The following is a 20186-nucleotide window of genomic DNA, read 5'->3' as shown; positions in this document are numbered from 1 at the left end:
GCATGAGCACGGAGTATGTGTGAGGAGGTTTTTGGCTACCCCTGTTCATCCTGCCCCTGTGGTGACTGGCTAGATTACATCACAGAAGGCTGCACCCTTCTTTTTTCATCTGGACTCCACAAAGCCCTTGCACCCAGATAGCTGCCTACGCCCATATGAACTTTTCTTTTAAACATAACAGTTCTATTGAAGTACAATTCTACCAGTTTTGTTTTAATTTCTTTTGAATTTGTTTCATGCTTCACCTCCAATACCTTTACTGGAGTTCAGGCTTTCATCAGCCCCTGTCTGGACTCTTGGCATACTTAGCTGCTAATTACACTCCATGTTTCCAGGAACATAGCTCTGATAAATTAACATCCCTGCCAAAAATTCTGCAAAGACTCCTCATCTCCTGCAAGATAGTCCAGTCTCCTGCCTAAGATGTGTCAGGATCTGGCCTCTGTCTCCTTCCCCAGCCTTCGCTCTTGGCTCTCCAATTGTGTATTCTATCTTCTTGATGATTTACACATGTTTTCTCTTGGTTCCCAGGCCTGATATACTCTGTCCAGCCTCTGCCCCACTCTCCATTGCTTCCCATCCCATCCCAAGCCTTTATTCTCTTAAGGAGCTCCTGACTGTCCTTTAGACTTCGCCCATTGATTACACTGGGCAGGTTTCCCTGCTACAGCCCTTTTTGCACCCGTACCATTTCCTTGCTGACCTCATTCATCATCTGCTTCCCTTTATCAGGGCTCTCATCAAAATTTCTGCTGATATTTAAGATGCATCCTTCCTCACTTCCAAAAATAAATGCATCTTCCAAATTATCTCATATATATATATACATATTCCATAAATATATATATATGTGTATATGGAAAAGAGAAACTGGAATCACAAAGCAAAATATGTATAATGCTACTTCTGAGCCCAAGCACAACCAAATCAGAACGTAACAAATGAGGTATATATTTTTCACATATTTTCCCTAACAAAAATAAAACCCTTCACAGCTGATCAGAGTTCATGTTGGGTTTATTCACCTAATATTTAAATCAATATACTGCAATTTGTGATCTGCCATGTACCATTTGAATCGTATGAATACATATATATATATATGAAATATACATTTATAAGCTATGTAAGTATCTAGGACATATTTCATTTTACTAGAAATATACAGTAGTTCATGAACGAAATTATACACAGTAGTTCATGAACAGAATTATACACAGTAGTTCATGAACGAAATTAAATACTTTCTAGCCAGACGTGCTGGCAAGTGCCTGTAATCCCAGCTACTCAGGAGGCTTGAGGCAGGAGAATCACTTGAACCTGGGTGGCAGAGGTTGCTGTGAGCTGAGATTGTGCTACTGCACTCTGGCCTTTATGACAGAGCAAGACTCTGTCTCTCAAAAAAAAAAACAAAAAAAACACACAACTTTCTCTACAGATCACTTAACGTTTGTCATTTAAAAAGAGATTTCCTCGTACAATTGTCAGACTGGTGAATATAGTCTTTTTATACATTTAATTTATTGCCCATTTGCCCCACTTACTGAGACTTCCACAGCGGGGCTTTTGACTTTATCATCTTTGTATTTCCAAGGCCTACCACTGACTGGCCCATAAGGAGGTGTCAGTAACTGTTAGTTAAATCATTTGCCTTCTGGGACTTTTCACATGCAGTTGAAGAAATGGACTCTCCTTGTATGAGCCAATATAAAGCACTAGAATATAAACTAAATGTGGCTTGCAATTCGTACATCTTTTGAAAGATAATTCTTGGCAATTACGTGAGAGAAAGGCTGAGCAAAAATAATAATCACGGAACTCACATTTCCTCCTAAAAAGCGTAAACTAAAGTCAAATGATAGGAGTATAATCCAGGGCTTACCTCGAAACTCACAGCTCCATTGTGGTCCGTATCAAACGCGTTGAACAGAAAATGTGCATATGTTGTAGAGTCTGAAATGGTGAAAAGGGAATATTAAGTCAGTGTTTCCATATCCAACATAAGACTTGGATTGCAGTTCCAAGCTTCTTTTGATCCAGAAGAATTAACTGCCTCCTTTAGTTTGTGCTTTCTTCACAACTGCTTACCCTCTTTCTGTAGAGGACTAGAGTTTGAGATTCACAAGAATGAGCAACCTAGATGGAGGCCATTGGTGACAAACATTCTCTATGAGTTTCTGGCTGGCAATGCTGTAGTCCTGGGTGATGAGATTAACACTGGGACAAGAAATGGTCCCATAGGTGGATGTGAAGATTGAGACCTGTCTGGAATTTGCTTAGTGTTTGGGCGAGAACAGTTCTAGAAGTAAAGTAATAATAATATTAATGAGACAGAGATGAGTTGCTATTATTAGTGTCTCTGTCATTATTAGAACTTTCATCATTGTTACAACTCAGAAAATGATACTGGGACTTAGAGAGGGTGAAAAACATGCCCAAAGTCACACAGTGAAGAAGGAGTAAATCTGGGACATGAACATAGGTCTTTCTGACTCTGAGAATCAGGCTAGCCCACAGCCAGTACCAGGCTAGCCCACAGGCAGTGAAGTTGGCTGATGGATTGGGGTCAGTGGTCACTTGGGAAGTTTCTGTGGCTGTGTTGGAAGGGGACTGGGTGGTCCTACATGTTCCTAGTTGTATGAAGTTGCATGAAGTAGGGAGCCCCTACTCTTTCAGGGTCCTGGGTGGGATTCGAGGATCTGGGTAATGATGGACAATTATGTCTTCTGAAGTCTAACAGGTCTTCTTAGTTTGCTTCCATCAGCTATTCTTCCCCTCTCATTTTTCCTTCCTTCCTCTCCTGTTTCTCCTTTGTCTCCTTAATCTCTGGGCTTTCTGCCATATCATTTAAAAGTCTGTATTTTTTCCTTATTGTTTTCTGTTCTGAGTGCCGAGCTTTCATTCCTAAGGGTTTCTGTGCTTGAACCTTGATAAAATTTACATGATTATTTTCAGTGTTTCATCTCATGGGCTTTAGCCTTTTATTTTAACCTTTTTTGTCTTTTCAAAATCAAATGGTAACCTTTTCGCTCATTGGCTCTAGCCTTTTATCTTCTGTTTTAAATCTCATCTCTTTCTAACTTTTAACCTTTATTGGGTTTTAACTTATCATTGATTTACTTTTTACTTTATGAATTGCTTTTTATAGGCTGTCAGGAAGCTAAGTCACAGTAACAGGAGTACAGAATTGCCCTCCCCAGATAAGAGAGGTCAGAGGTCATCTAAATTTCTCTCCTGGCTCTCAGGGCCCATGGCCTCCTTATAGGTTGTTTTTCCTGAATGCTTCAGTGCAGTAATTAACATTACTGAAGGCTATACATTTCATGAGGTAGATTGTACACTCAATTTCTCAAAATGACAGTGGCATCTTCGGTCATCTCTCACCTTTTTAATATGCTATGAGGAACTACTCATCTTTAAACACAGGAATTACTAGCACTATTTTCAGTGAACTAACCAAGCACCAACATTGAGTCTAAATAATATGTAACACCGTGACATCTAGAGTGGACGTCCATCCAGTATTGATAGGTTGCAGGAAGAAATCCTTTTGCATATGGAGCCAGGGGTTTAATTACCATAAACTTAGTTCTGTTGTTAGGAAGCTCCATTATAGAGTTATCAAGAATTGGCAGCCTATTTCAACTTGCAAAGTCGTTTTACTCTCAACAGTACTTTTTCACAGACTTCTTGAACTACATAGTGCCCTCTGGAGATGTGAATTGATCGATGGTGTGTTAAACTTATTTTCGGAGGAGGAAAAAAAAAAGAGATTTTGCATATTTTATAATGAGTTTCATTAAGCAAGTCTCTTGTTACCCTGTTTTTACAATCAGAGTAAATGTTTTTACCTTAGCAAGCAGTACTCACTGTGAATAATGGCTCAAAGCAAACGATGTTTGCTATTTTTTTAATCAAAAAAAAAAAAAAGAACATGGGTATGTGATAATTACTATTCTTCTCAAACGGAGTTTTTCTAGCTTAAAGCTTGACATGTGGGAATTATGCTTTCAATGTGGTACAGAGGACATCCTGTTCTTCTAAATGTGCCTCAGCAGTTCTTTTAGAAGTTACAGCAGCTTCCCAGTCTAGACAATCCATGCACAGAGGTTTTGGTAATAGCATAATAGAGTCAGACTGCCTGAATTTAAATCTTAGCTTCAGCAAAGATTAAGTGCATGACCTCAAGCAAGTTGTTCTACCTTTGTGTGGCTCAGTTTCCTCATCTACAAAATAACAACATCAGTATGTACTTCATAGAGTTTTTTTTTGTTTGTTTGTTTTTGTTTTTTTTTTTGAGACAAAGTCTTGCTCTTGGCCCCAGGCTGGAGTGCAATGGCACGATCTCGGCTCACTGCAACCTCCACCTCCTGGGTTCAAGCAATTCTCCTACCTCAGCCTCCCAAGTAGCTGGGATTACAGGCACCTGCCACCACACCTGGCGAAGTTTTGTATGTTTAGTAGAGACAGGGTTTCATCACGTTGGCCAGACTGGTCTCAAACTCCTGACCTCAGGTGATCCGCCTGCCTTGGCCTCCCAAAGTGCTGGGATTTACAGGCGTGAGCTACTGTGCCCAGCCTTCATAGAGATCTTATAAAGTTTAAATGAGACACTATTTGCAAAGTGTTTAGAAATAAGCCTATATACTTATTAAAATTTCAATAAATATTAGCTATTATTTCCTGGACAAGCCACTTTTATTTCAACTACCTTAAACACATGTGATCAAATCTTTTACAAATGTAACATCTTTTCACCTTAAATAACTTTCTGTCTTTTTAGGATTTCTGTTGTGTGTCTAGGTGACGAGCTGTAATTTAATGCAATTTTCCGCTCAATAAAAGACAAGAAAATTATGTCCTAAAAAGCAATGGTCCTTCTGATGGAGTTTGGATTTCTTCTGGCAAGCACTTGAAGACAGTGGAAAGTTTGAAAGAAGAGGAGTGAAGCTACTTGCTTTGATTGGGTGAGAGAAAGAAGCAAAGGCATAGGAATGTCCAGCGAGGCAGAAAACTGGATAAAATGACGAAAAGAGAAACTGTCTACAGAAGCATCTATGGTTCTGGTTTTACTCCACTGTGTTCTTAAGCACTCAATAAATATTTGTTAAAAGAGTGAATAACTGGCTTCTTGGAATCTAGATTTGAGTACACTCCAGGGCTTAAAAGATGTAACAATGATCTCCCTTCTCCGTCTATGATCTCTTCCTGATCACATTTCTTTAAATAACAAAAATAGTTACTGAGTTTGTTAAGCTGAGATTGCCTCAGTTTCTTATAATTTTACTTGTGAAGCTGAAAAATAAATGTTGAGATTTGATAGTTGAGCAACAACATTTACAGATTCTTAGGATGGGAAGACATTTTGGATATGATTTAGCATTGTATTTACATTGAACAAAGGTAAAAATAGGGACTTTTAGTGACAAACTGAGGTCACCTAGTTACTTCATGGTAGAGTTGGTAATGAAATCAAGATATTCCTATACCACCTCTTAGAAATCCAAGGATACTAGAGTAGAAAAAACCTGAGGATTCCTTTGATGTGACTCCTACATTTTACAGAGAAACAACCTGAGGCCAAGAAAAGTAAACTACTCGAGGTACATACCTTGATAGGTAGCAGTCTGTCCACAAACTCTGAACTGTCTTAGTCCAAAAGTCTTAACCCAATTATATTGAGAACACAATGCATATAGCAAATAACCCTTGAGTTCGTTCTTCATAGTATTTGAACAAACACACTTGATTATCATGCCCCAGGTTTGTAGAATGAAATCAATCTGGTTTATTTCTTTTTCCTATCCCAAAGCCCTACTCCCATCGAATTCAAGCACGAAGAATAGAATTAGCTTCATGTATTGGAATATACAATTCATGACATCGTTACTGTGGTAAGGCAAGTTCATATGCTTGAATAGTAGCTTCCGTCAATAAGCCCTCTGTAAATCACTCTGAAAAATTGTTAGAAATATTGTCCTAGGACAAGGATACTCAGTGGGTGAAGTCTTTTTTAAATTTTCATCTTTATGTCTACAGAACTCATCTGACTCAAGTGCCTTGCACACAGCAGCTGCTTAATAAGTGTTTATTGATAGATTATTATGACTTGAGCTCGTTCATTCATTCATTCATTCAACAGCTGTCTATTAGATGCCTAGTGTAGACAACATAAGTGCATTCCTACAACATGAGCAGAAATAGCCCAGGAAACTATGATTTTTATGGGCTTTAAAAATGTTTAGTGAACTAAAAGCTTACATACTAAGCTTCTATTATATGTGGAGTTTAAAAAGTTGTTGCATAACCATATAGGCAGTAGCACCAACAAGCCGTCCCCTCTCTGCTTGCCTTAGAGTAGCCATACTTTATCCCCTGCAAACAAGAGGCTTGTGTTCAATCCAGTTTTTTCTGACATCCAGCTCACCGAGCAAGTTGGGCTTGATAAACTGTTTCACAAAGCAGTAGAGAAAGCTAACAGCCTGACACAATACAAATTGCAGAGAGTTCTGTAGATAAGACAAAGCACTTTCCTGGAGGAAATGGTGAGATGTTGTGATTTATGGACCCATCAGTGTTACTGTTCATAATGAGAAAACCTGTTGCATTCAGACCATCATCCTGAATAAACGATGGCTCCGTGGAATGGAAGTGTAAGGATGGCCATCATATGAATTTGTTTGCCATCAGAGATCACGTTCTTCCTTAGGACATTTTTCTTTTTCTGGCCACATATAAGAAACAATTTGTATGTATGATATTAATTTTTTTAATGCAAAGCAAATCATAATTCTTTTATTTCATTTCCTTCAGCAATGCCTCGTGTTCAGATTTCTGCATTCAATTAACATGAATAATCAAATAATTGTTAAGAGTGTAACAGTAATTTTTTCTCAAATCCCTAATCCCTTTGGATTTTGTAACAGGAATCCTTTGCAAAATAGATGTGCTCTGTTTAAGAAGATGTTCTCTAATGCGGAAATGTTGTTTTTCAAATAAAGATATAATTTTAATGTGGAGCTATATCCAAGTTTTAGTATGTAATAACTTGATTTGAAATGATTGAAAACTGAGGATTTTCATCTGCATTGGTGCTTTGATATTAATGCTTATTAAGATGTTGGTAGGCACTCAGTAAATATAATTTTTCTTTAAAAAATCTATGGGTTTTTAAACAATTTAGAGAAATATGAGGTAGTTAATTAATTCCCCAAATTAATCTCTCATTAGTGCAGACAGTGAACCCATTATAATCCTGGCATCAAGTACTATTACCAATACCTGTCTCTGGTCTGTGAGAAGGGCCCTCCCCTCTGCACTGTAGTAACGAGATGGGGTGGGAGAGTTGTCGTCCAAAGTATATCCAAATTCACTTAATAACAAGTCTTCCTGTGTTTTCTTAGAATTCTAATTTAATTCTTTTAAGAGTCCATCGAAAACAAAAAATTGTTTTGACAAGTCAGGCACAAAATTGTTTTAAATCCACGAAACTAGCTAAAACCAAATGGAATTAAAACCCCAAAGGAAACCTGACTCTTGTATGAAACAACTAATACTTAAGTGCTGTACACTTTTCAAAGAGCCTTTTACAGATACTATTCCATTGTACAGTGATAGCCACCACGTGAGGTGGGTGTCATTCATTCATTCATGCAAAAAGTATTTATCAAGTGCTATTACTTGTCAGTTACTGTCCCATGACCTGTGGATACAACAGTAAACAAAGTGGAGAAATCTTCTGTTCCCCTGGAGCTGACATTCTAGTGGAGAGAAAGACAAAAACAACAATAGTACAAGTGAAATATATATTATTGGATTGTCTCAAGTGCTATAGAGAGACATAAAGCAGGGGAAGGAGGAATGTTCAAGGCATTGCAATTTAAGATAGAGTGATCAGGGCAAGTCTCACTGAGAAAGTGGCATTGGAGTAAATGCAAAGGTGATGAGATCTTGAGATAGATATTTGAGAGAAGAGAATTTCAGGCGGAGGGAACAGCAAGTTCAAAGACCCAGGAGCAGCAGCATGTCTGGTGTGCTGGTGGCATGGCCACCATTTGTAGGCCACTCTATAGGTTGTGGCTTATTTTCTATGGAATGGTATGGTTTTGAGCAGAGCAGTAACATGATTTGCTTACATTTTAATGGGATCACTCTGACTCATTTTTAAGAGTAGACTATGGTTCGAGGAGGGGTCATCAGAATCAGAGAAGTCAGTTTGGAGACTACTGTGTTTATTTTGGCAGGAGATAATGGTGGCTCCTTTAAGTGGAAATTAGTAAAATAAAAGGCCAATTAGCAAGGTCAATGGCAAAGTCAACTCTGGCCATAATCACAGAGAGAAACAATTGTCCCCTATGTTGAGTAGACGTCAGAGTTGAAAGGAAGTACTAGATGGTTCCCTCCTTGAGGTAAAACCTTCTTCCTGAACTTCCGATTCATGGACTCCACCATCCCATCCCATCACTATCTTTTTCCTCCAAATCTGAATCCTATTTATCTCTTTTCTTTTCTATCCTAAAGCTAGTAACATCTCCTTTACCAGCTCCTTCCCTGTGTATAAACAATGTCCAATCTCTTCTACATTAAAACTAAAGTCTTCCACTGGTATCTACCCAGCACTATGGCCAGTTTCCTCGTCATCACTTCACTCTTCCAGCAAAGCTTTCTGTAAGTGCTGTCTCTATTGGTGGTCGCTGCTTTCTTCTCATCGTCCTTTTCACCCTCTGCAATTTGGCTTCTGCTTGTGCGCTCCACTCCCTGGTACTTCATCCAGGGCACTTGGGCTGTCCTGATCATGCCCAGTAATGACTCCCATGTTGCCACACCCCAAAGAGACCTTCTGATTCTTACTAGACTTTGTTTCATTTCTGAACTATCGATCTCTGTTGTGTTTATTTCCATAAACTGTTCATTCTCCGTCTCCTTTGTGGATGCCTTTTCCTTATGGTTCTTGACATATGTTCTGGGGTTTCCTGCTGGCCTCATGGAGCTCACCACCTTTTATAACTCCCCCAGTAACCTCATCTACATCATGGATTTAACCACTACTTCTTGATTAATAATTCTCAAATCCCTGTCTCTTTCTCTGACTTGTCCTCTGAGCCTCAAATTTGTACCAACTTCTAGTTGAGTCTAAATCCCCGCAGGCACCTCAGATGTAATTTGTCCAAAACTGAGATCATTATCCCACTACTACTCATGTAAAGAGTCACCTGGTGTCCATGATGGAATCCTGGAAGGCATCAGAAACTCCTCTCTTCATCTTTTTATGCCACAAAAAGCTAGTTCATCACTAAATTCTTCCATTTTTGTCATCTAAGTATGTCTGTAATCTGTCCCCACTTCTCAATTTCTCCTATGCAAATCCTTGTTTAAAGACCTTATTGTTTTGCCTCCTACAGTAGTAATCTTCTAATTAGTCTCCCCCGCCTGCAGTATTGCTGACCTCAAGCTAATCTTCCACAGACCTATCAGCGAAATGTATCCCAAACACAAATCTGACTGTAACAGATCCCACTTAAACTTCTCAGTGGCTTTGCTTCACCTCAAGGATAAAGTCCCATTTCTTCATATGGCATCCTTGACTGTCTAGTACATTTCACCCTACATTGTACACTCTCTACCCTATTCACACCCAAATCCTGGCAATTTCCTGCAAATGCCCACCTTCAGTTCTATGCTCTGACCCAAGTGTCCCATTTGCCTAAAACGTCATGTCCCTACTGGCTTTTAAAGCGGGAAGACATCATACTCTCAGGAGAAGTGAACTTCTCCTGAGAGGTATAATGGGAGAGCAAGACTATATACTTTGGAAATGGATCAAACTCTCTGCACCTTACTTTTCACGTGTATATCTTTAAAAATAATGAGGGTTACAGATGGGGTTGTTAGATGGTGAGGCATGCCAGGGGCAGGCACATAGTAGATGCTTTCTGAATGGCAACAACTTCAGCTCAGGTTCAACTCATCTGGCGAGACTCTTTTTATGTCCTCTCTGTCCTGCAGCTAATTTAATCATGCCAGCACTGTGCCCTCAGAATATTAGTTTTTAACTCCCATAATCACAGTTATACTTGAGATTGACATTGCCCATCTGCTACACTAAGCTATAACATTATTTTGGAGAAAGACCACATCCTATTCCTCTTATTCCTCCTACATGATCAGCACCTCACACATGGCTGGGCACACCATAGGCTATGGGACAAATATGAGTTGGGCATCTGTTAGGTGATTGAAAGAAAAACTGTAAGGTCCAATGGCAAGAATATCTTTTCACTCATCTCTAACATGCATGTATTATCTTTACGCTATCCTTGTGTTTTCTTATCAATTAAAATAATATCTAGGATGGTTTCAATTTTCTCAGATGAGGGAGCACAGCAAAGAATTACTAAAAGAAAACAGCAGAAAATATACAACGGGAGGCTGCAGAAAATCTAGGTTATAACCCAGATCTGCCACTGAGTCAATATGTGGCCCAGAGCAAACCATTTACCTTCTCCAATCCCCAGATTTCATATCTGTAAATTGAGGATAATTATGTTTGTCCTAATTTTGAGAGTTGGGAGAATCAAGTGAGACCTATAATGCATGTGAATGAGCTTTGTGGCATTTTGAGCACCCTCGTAATAGAAAGCATTGTGCATTTGAGAGAGACAGTACTAGGCACACAGTAATAGTTGTATTCAACTAAAGAGTATCCTCTTGGATATTTGAAAATTTCTAAGTCGCTGGCTTTTATGATACATTAAAAATTATATGCACTTGCATGCTATGCATTCTTTTACATAACGATTAAAAATGTAGCATCATGCTATGAAAAATTAAACTAAACTCAACACTGCAAGCATAATTGTAACTCTGATAGTATGTTAACAAGTCCACATTTGTACTTACCTCCCTGTGGAAAGAACTGCGAGTAAATCTCTTTGAAGGTTTCTTCATTAACAACACCACTGGGGCATTCCTAGGGAAAGTGGCAGAGAAGCAATATGAGCAAAGTGCTCATAAAACTGATTTTTTTTTTTGCACATTTTGAAACAACTGCCTACCACGCAAAGCTGCACCAAGAAAGTTAACCATTCATCTATTATTACAAAGGGAATAAAAGCACACTATAAACTTATCTTTGTTCCAGTTCTCACAGGAAAAAAAAGTAGATGTGTTCTTTGCATATTGAGTATCAAAAGTGTGATGTATTCAGAAACACAGTGCTGCTTTTAAGAACACATCTGTTTATTATAAATGAAGTAAAAGGAAACTGCATTTTTTTTTTTCACACAGCAAGCATGTCGCGAGAGGTTTATAATATGGTCTTTGGTGAATCTTGGTTTTGTCTTCTCCAGGTTTTCTGAACCCACATAATCTTTGGTTCAATGGCAAAATTACTTCATTGGCATCTCCAGTGGCTCAAGAAGTTTCAAGCAGGACTAGATACTAATGCTTGTTGACAGGATGTCTAGGCATAGCCGAGACATGGTTCTGTAACAAGTGACCTTGGGTGAGAGAGAATCCCATGATATTTTTGAACTTCTGGAAAGGAGAGTCTGCAAAGAAACAGCCTGGGCTTAATAGATCCCCACCTTTGTCCCTGGGTCAACTTATCAAAGAACAATGAACATTGATCTTGGGAACTACACCCATGTTGGACTACTGACCGGGAGGGGCCACAGGGCAAGGCTAGCCCTCTGAGAGTGGTTTTGGCATTTTTGCTAAAAAAAAAAAAAAAAAAAAGGAACAAGAAACTTAAATCTAAAGTGTCAGAAGGGGGCTACCGTGGTGGTGAATATAAGGTTTGAGCAAGCAAATTGTTCCCCAATCTCTGGAAATTCCTCAATTTTTTGAAGTTATAAGAACCAGTCTGGTTAAGAATGTTAGGCATAGAGGCCCCCTGAGTGGTGGAGACTGACAACCACATGATAGTCCAGAATTGAATCACATGTGAGATATTAACTGTATGGTGATCCCTTGTTATCCATGGTGCATTGCTTCCAGGACCACCCCGGATACCAAAATCCACACACACTCAAATCCCACACTTGGCACTGTAGAACCTGCAGATAAGAGAAGTTGGTCCTTCCTGTCCTGTATCTTTGATCTGCCTTTGGCTGTGGATGCTGAAGCTGCAAATTCAGAGGGGCAACTATATTTATTGGCAAAAATCCACATATAAGTGGACCCACACACTTCCAGCTAGTGTTGTTCAAGAGTCAACTGTACATTGTAAGTGGAGAAGTGATAAGTTCTGTTTAGTCCCTTAGTAGATTCTCGTGAACAGTCGCATGTGATCAGAGCTCCCCTGACTCTAGCTGTCACAGCACTCCCGCGCCACCTAACGTCCAGCCAGGACTAAGTTCACCGGGGAAGGATGAATGGTGTGCTAACTCCCCAACAGGCCTGACTTTAGACATGAATATTCTGTGTACTCTAAATTCGATACTGTTCCTGGCATCTTTATCAATCACCTACATCACTTAACCCTTAAAATCATTGTTCCCTCACTAATAAACTTACTTTCTGAATTTGGTCTTTCTTTATTCCAATGAGGCAGTTACTCAACTGAAATGTGCTTCACCTGCAGAATTTTCTATTTTCTCATTTGTTGTTTTGAAAGGTAGGACCTTTGATACATAAACAATGTTAGCAGTTTCAATGTGAATTTGTGTTTACAGAGCTTCTCAATATGGTTTTATCCCATTTGTTAATGATAATGAGCTTAGGTAGGCAAAATAGCTCCATTCACAGAGGCAGAACTGGAGGTGCTGAGTGGCAAAGCACTTTGTTACACACTAAGCCAGTGGGGAAGCTGGAATGTGGACTTAGGACTCTCTAGGTCACAACAAGGTTTCATATTAGATGACCCCTATGGAAATAATGATGACCTCAAGGACCTAAGAGAATTGGAGCAAAGAAAAAAACAACCAAAATCAAAAGAGCAAGCAAGTGAACTGTGATGGTTGATTTTATGTGTTTAACTTGTCTGGGCCATAGTGTCCAAGTGTTTGGTCAAGCATTATTCTGGATAGTTCTGTAAGGGTGTTTTTGAGATTACACGGATGCAAAAGTAATTGTGGTTTTTGCTATTACTCTCAATACATTTAAGCTGGTGGACGTTAAGTAAAGCAGATTGCCCTCCATAATGTGAAGGGGCATCACTGAATCAGTTTAAGGCCTGAAAAGAACAAAGACAGACCTCCCCAGAGAAAAAGAGTGTTCTTCAGACATCATCTGTAATATTGGCTTCCCTTGTTCACCAAATACCCTGCCTTTGGACTTGAACTGTAACTGTTTTCTGAGGCTCCAGCTTGCCAGACCCCTCCACTAGTTATCAAGCTGGCCAAGGCTCCACAAAGTATGAGCCAATATCTTCATAAATCTCTTTATACTCACATCCTATTAGTTCCATTTCTCTGAAGGACCCTAATACATAAATGAATTAGCAACCAACAGCTACAACTCTGAAAAGGAAAGAAGGTGGTATGTATACAGCCAATCTTTCAAACATTTTGACTATGTAGCTGGCACCAATAGACCCATTTTAAGACTAAACACTTTGGAGTTGGACCTTCTCACACATGGAAATTGTGATTTATTGGCTGTTTAATGCTAAGCCATTTGCTTGGGATAATAAGGAGAGAGTAAATACCTGGCTCTCTGCCATCGGGTCGCAAGCTTGTGCAAAATTAGAGTTGGAAAGGTGCCGGGGAGTTAAAGTTGATGCTGATAAAAGAAGAGGATGGCAGGAAAAGGGACCTCTGCACTCAACAAACTTGCTAGCTGCCTTCGGTCTCTAGATACATTTGATAGATATAATGTGAAATGAATTTGTAAACTGACTATCTGACATGCACGTGTTTTGTGTTTAATCACATATCTGTGTCAGAGGAAATCTTTTCTCTGCCAAATGAAAACTGCTGGCCAAGTTTCAGGGTGGAAATCAGATAAATTTGTCTTTATCCACCTTATATTCATTACGTTAGTTTACAACTCTATGAACACATATTGTATGCCTATTATTCCAGGAGCCTCCTAGGAACTGGGACTGCTACAATAAATGATTCAAAGGTCTTACCATCATGGAACCTCTATCCAACTAGAAGAATAAAGACTGTCTTTGTTCGGGCTGCTTTAACAAAATGCCATAGACTAGGCAGCTTATAAACAATAGAAATTTATTTCTCATAGTACTGGAGGCCAGGAAGTCTAAGACCATAGGGTCGGCAGATTCAGTACTTGATGAGGGCACATTCCTGGTTCATATATGGAACCTTCTAGCTGTGTCCCCACATGGTGACAGGGGCAAGCTAGCTCTGTGGGGTCTTTTATAAAAGGACACTCATCTCATTGATGAAGTCTCTGCCCACATGATCTAATCATCTCCCAAAGACCCCACCTCCTAATACCATCACATTGGGGGTTAGGATTTCAACATATGAGTTCTGAAGGGACACAAACATTCAGACCATAGCAAAGACCAAAAACTAGATAAAAGATTAAAAAATCAAATCCAAGAATTATGATCTTTTATTTATTCCCAGAGACTTTTTATTGAAACTAGTGCATTTTTAACCTTCAGGTGAGAAACGGATGCTAGTGATTTACAAGATGGTATACATTCTCTGACTTTTTGTTCACCTCTTTTGTGCAGTGATCTCTCCATAAAAGTGGTCTCTCTACTGCTCCATCAAGAATGAATTTGGCCAGGCTGCATGTGAAGCAAAGTATAAACCACAATGTGCTACATTAGTTAACTTGCTGCTGTAGCAATTAGGCCTTCAAATATCCCTTAATCAAAATGCTTGGGAACAGAAGTGTCTTGGATTTTAGATTTTTTGGGATTTGGAATATTCACATTAGACTCACAGGTTGTGTTAGTTCATTTTCATACTGCTATAAAGTACTGCCCAAGTCTGGGTAATTTATAAAGGAAAGACGTTTAATTGACTCACAGTTCAGCATCCCTGGGGAGGCCTCAGGAAACTTACAATCATGGTGGAAGGCAAAGGAGAAGGAGGGCACCTTCTTCACCAGGCGGCAAGAAGGAGAAGTGCTGAGTGAAAGGGAGGAGCTCCTTATAAAACCATCAGATCTTATGAGAACTCACTCACTGTCAGGAGAACAGCATGGGGGAAACTGCCTCCATGATTCAATTACCTCCACCTGGTCTCTCTCTTGACATGTGGGGATTATGGGGATTACAATTCAAGATGAGATTTGGGTGGAGACACAAAGCCTAACCACATCACCAGTTGAACATACCTAACCTGAAAATCTGAAATGCTCCAATAAGCATTAACTTTGAATGCCATTTTGTCAGTCAAAAAGTTTTGGATTTTAGAGTATTTTGCTCTTTTGGATTAGGGATATTCAACCTGTATAACACATTTAAAAACCATGTAGTATATTTCTTATTCACATAACAATCTTGGGTGAGTGTACAGATCAACTGATGGTTCTTCTAGGGACAGGGGCTAATGAAGATTTGGTGACTTTAACATATGGCTCCAACAGTCTCTGTGACTGTCTCATCCAGAAGGAGGAAAAGAGTGCTGAAGAGAGTGCATGGAAGCTTTTTATGGGCCAGGTCTTAAAGTGGTATACATAATTTCTATTCTCACTTTTTTGTTGTTGTTAGAGATCACTTAATGTGTCTACCCCAAACAAAGTAAGTCTGATATGGCCAGGAAGAAGACAAGAATGCAGATTTGGTAAAGAGTTTGGAATATCTATCCCTGTGGCATGTTTGAAAGATACTCCAAGTGTCTGTGTTCTGAAATAGTTCTCCCACTGACGCTTTATTTATTGATTTTTATTTTTTGTTTTTGTAAAGATGGGATCTCAGTATGTTGCCCAGGCTGGATTTGAACTCCCTGCCACAAGCAATCCTGCCTTGGCCTCCCAAAGTGCTGGGATTACAGGTGTGAGCCCAGCCTCCCACTGATGTTGTAACATGAAGATTATCAAGTCATTTAGCAGTATAAATTGTCTCCATTTCCCAGGTGTCATTTTTAAAGACTGTTTACTTGCTTCAAGTAAACAAGGACAATGAAGCTTAAACATCTGAGCATGAATTTGTTCACTGGGTTTTCCTAAGGATGCAAGAAGCAGTAGGGTTCCTGGGTTTAGGGAAAGTGAGAAATGCCTCACTCATGCATCTTTTGAAAATTTGCTGTAAGCTCCTACTAACCTTTATGGTTCTGTATTCTATTTTCTAATGAAATTTTGTCTGATTATTAGCAAATGATTATTCCATGAAAATATGCCCTCTATAGAAAAAAAGAAAATGAAAATCACCCATAACCTGACTACTGTAAGAGTATATTGGTCATTTATCTAAGCATATATACTATAGAAATAAAGTTTTAATAAGACAAAATTACAGTATTTTATCTTCTTTTTTTAACTTTAGGATAAATATGCTGAACATTTTTTACATCATGATTTTTAATGACCGCATAATAATGCATCCACTGAACTTACCATACTGTTGCATATTGAGACGATTTTGGCATTTTTGCACTACATAGGAATAATGATGTAATTAATATTCTATGCATCCATCTGTGACTGCACCTGTGGTTCTTTCTTTATGACTAATCCCAGAAGGAGAATCATAAGACCAACGAGCTAAACCATTGAAAGGTCTTACTATGCACAGTCATGGTGCTTTCCAGAAATGCTGCATCCATTTGTGCTGCCACCGCAACCTTATGAGAAAGTCTCACACGGAGAGGAGCTACTGACCAGAATCACATGGGAATTGGACGCGCACACAACCCCATGAACAAACAGCAATCATTTGCTTCCCTCATGAGTCTAATCATCATTCTGAAAATTACTAGTGGATACTAAGGCGTTTGGACAGGTCGCTCCAAGGGATAAAGCAATTTGCCTGTTTTTCACGCAGACAGGGTTGCTGTGATGGCAGTCAGCGGAACCACATCACCACAATCACAATGGTTTATTGAGTATAAAATAAACAGCTCCATTCTTTCTTATGTAGACCATTACTTTTAACATTTTCATCAACCCTGAAAGGTGGGTATTATTTAGACATGAGGACAATGAGCTGGGAGAGATGAAGTCACTTGTTTGAGTCACACAGGTTTTGATGGAGACATCTATTTGCTCATTGATTCAATAAGTAGTTATTTAATGCCTTCTAAGTGTCAGTAAATAGTCCATATGCCTTTTACTATTCTGGGCACTGGAGATACAGGAATGAGTTTTTAAAATTCCATTTTTTTTTTTTTTTTTGCTCTTGTAGAATATAACATTTAGTGGAATCAAAATCATAGCTCTGACTCCATGAATTGCAATGTTATCTTGCCCTCTGGATTATTACTTTTTCTTCTATTAGGACTGAAAACATGTTCTCCTGGAGAGTCATCTGTGGAAATCCTTGTTTTGGGAAGATGTACTAGGTGTGTTTGTACCCAGAGGCACCCGTCACGGCTGTGTTAGAGAGAGGTATGTGCAAAGGGAAGCCATTTCAATCAAAATTGGGAGCACCGATTAAAATTTATTGTGTATTGTAGCTTGAGAGATTTGAGGAAAATAATTTTTTTCTTTTTAGAAATCTTTGGTTTTAGTGCAACAAGAACCTCCCCACCTTCCTCTTTGCCACATACTCTTTACTGTTACTGTAAATGGCTAGACAGTAATGGCCTGAGGAAAATGTTCTGGTTTTTAGGACCAGTCAAATGAACTGCTCCATCCAATATTTAGGAGCTGGAGGTCCCTGGTTCTGCTGGCTGGTATACTCATCTATGATGACCATTGCATTTCTTTTATTGCCTCTGAAACCCTTCGCTATGATATGATAATAACACAATAAATGTGGAATGAGGTTTTCTTTGCAATATAACTGCCATAGATTTGTCAGTTGGTGAAGAAACAGTTGCCTTTTGGGGCCTTACTGCTGTATTCCCTGATGAGCCTTTTCAGTCCTCTCAGGCCATGTGGGGACGCATGTGAGGGTCAAGATTAGCTGTAGATATGCAATGAATACTATGCTAGCACTAATATCAATTCTAACAAGGCATTATTACTATTATAATAATCAGCATACTTTATTAGTATTGATATTTTATAATTATTAATGTGATGATGACGATGATACTGATAATGATGAGCTAAAACACATGAGCACTTTATATGTTCCAACCTTGCATTAAATGTTTTACATGGATTATCTCATGGGAATAGAAAGATGTTAGTATTAACTCCATTTTACAAATGAATGAACTGTCTTAGAGAGGGGCCACTGCATTCCCATAATTAGAAAATATCAGATCTAATCTATGGATCACAGAATCAGGAAACTTGCGTGTTTAAAGCAACTTTAGAGGCCGGGCACAGTGGCTCATGCCTGTAATCCTAGTACTTTGGGAGGCCAAGGTGGGTAGATCACCTGAAATCAGGAATTCAAGACCAGCTTTGACAACATGGTGAAACTCTGTCTCTACTAAAAATACAAAAATTAGCAAGGCATGGTGGCACATGCCTATAATCCAAGACGAATTTTCAAAATTTAAATGACACAATCCTACAATCTGTGCTGCTGATAACCCCAGATTCTGTGGACTTCTCTGCTCTCTTTAGAGTTAGTAAATACAGGGCAGGGACTAACCTTTATGATGTTTAGAATAGGGAATATTAAAAATATTTATGCTGAATGAATAAATCTTCAGTTCTTAGCTTTTAATAAAGTAGAAAATGAATTTGCTCTGATAATGTCCTCCAAAACTTGGGTCTAAATTTTTAGAACTCCTAAGATCAAGACCAAGATAGTCATGGGGGTTCCGATATCCCCATGATTGCCCACAATGACGATGATCACAGAAATTAGGGGGAGATGGCTAGGATCAAGAAAAAAACACTTCTTATCTCAACATAACATAGTCAAAAACTGGACTCTAAAAAGTTCATTTAAAAACTATAGGATTAACCTTTCAGTTTTCAAAGCAGAAAAGCTGATCACAAAGAACTAGAACTGGCTACAAATTTCTGTTCTAATATGCCCAGGTGTTTGAACTCCTAGCAACTGATTTATTCCTTCTTAGTGTAAATGTTCTCATCTGATATAACAGGTAAGTAATACTAACATCACAGGTAAGCAAAAGAAATGAAAATTAAACTAGACAATAGATGAAAGAAACCCAACCAATTTTAAAAACTGAATATACTCAACATGTTGGGTATTTTCTTGTTTCCAAAGTCTGCATTAACTACATCTTCCGTTTCCTGAACACACTTCTGGGGTCAAAGTGGTTAAATATGAATTGCAGATTAAAAAAAGAAACAGCCAATGGTGGGAAAAGGCTGACCTAGATACTATCCTTGGAAAAGGAATGAGAGCTGGGTGACCAAGATTCAACTCAGCTGCCTGAGTGCAAGGATGTGGGCACATTCTGAGCCCCACGAGTTCTCAAGGTCACCCAGGATAGAGCAGAAATCCAAGGTGCTAGGCAAAGCTTCTCTCCCCTTCTAGTTCTCCCCTCTAACCATAGGGAAGAAGGAAATTACGTGAGATTTACAGCCAAAACAAAAACAAAAACAAACAAACACACACAAAACTGGCTCAAGTTTCAGCTCTACTACTAACCAAGAAATAATTGAAAAGTTCTGCTTTGAGTCTTCGTCTTTAAAGCTGTAGGAAACAATAGCATCTTACAGCAAAGAAATGAAAACTAATTGGCATGTATATAAAGATTCTAGCATAATACTAAGCATTCTACAAATTTTATTTATTTTTACTATTATCTCTTCAAGTAACTTAAGTTGATTCTGCAAAAAGAGATTTTCCAAATTTTGTAGGAAAAGGCTTCCGGGATTGGTTCCAATCCCTGAATCTTTAGTGGAATGCATGTAGAATTGTTTGATTTAGGGAGACTTTTAAAAGCATTTTCTCAACTTTATCCTGAAGAGAGTGTCCATTTTGTCAGGGTCTTTTAAAAAATGATGATGTAGTTAAATTCTATAGGCACCCAAAACCATTTAGTGGGGGGAAAAAAACCCCACAAATGGTGCCCTGGGAGAAAGCTTATGTATCAGTTTTCTATTGCTGCATAAAAAATTACCATAAACTTAGTAACTTTAAACACACAAATTTATTATCTCACAGTTCTGTGGGATAAAAGAGTCTGACATGGCTGAGCTGTGTTCTCTGCTCAGTCTCACAC

General features: G+C 38.8%; 2 protein-coding genes across 12 annotated transcripts in view; one reads left to right on the top strand and one right to left on the bottom strand.

The window, feature by feature from the left end:
• PACRGL (parkin coregulated like) overlaps positions 1-5680 on the top strand; it is a 40351-nt gene extending 34671 nt beyond the window's left edge. Inside the window, exon 9 of one of the 2 annotated variants that reach the window (XR_007725777.1) lies at positions 4784-5680. The gene's annotated coding sequence lies outside the window, so the exon portion shown is untranslated. The remainder of the gene's footprint in view (positions 1-4783) is intronic. The other variant, XR_007725779.1, reaches the window with a different exon arrangement.
• Positions 1-20186, bottom strand: part of KCNIP4 (potassium voltage-gated channel interacting protein 4) — a 1211383-nt gene that overhangs the window by 17985 nt on the left and 1173212 nt on the right. For all 10 annotated transcript variants that reach the window (XM_050791125.1, XM_050791118.1, XM_050791126.1 and 7 more), the window contains 2 exons: positions 10900-10969; positions 1883-1953 (listed from right to left, as the gene is read on the bottom strand). In XM_050791125.1, coding sequence (XP_050647082.1) covers positions 1883-1953; positions 10900-10969 — 141 coding nt within the window. The remainder of the gene's footprint in view (positions 1-1882; positions 1954-10899; positions 10970-20186) is intronic.

This window comes from Macaca thibetana, chromosome 5, assembly GCF_024542745.1.
Source record: "Macaca thibetana thibetana isolate TM-01 chromosome 5, ASM2454274v1, whole genome shotgun sequence".
NCBI classification, from domain to species: Eukaryota; Metazoa; Chordata; class Mammalia; order Primates; family Cercopithecidae; genus Macaca; species Macaca thibetana.
The sequence above is the reverse complement of the archived record's forward strand: the minus strand, read 5'-3'. Positions and strand labels throughout refer to the sequence as shown.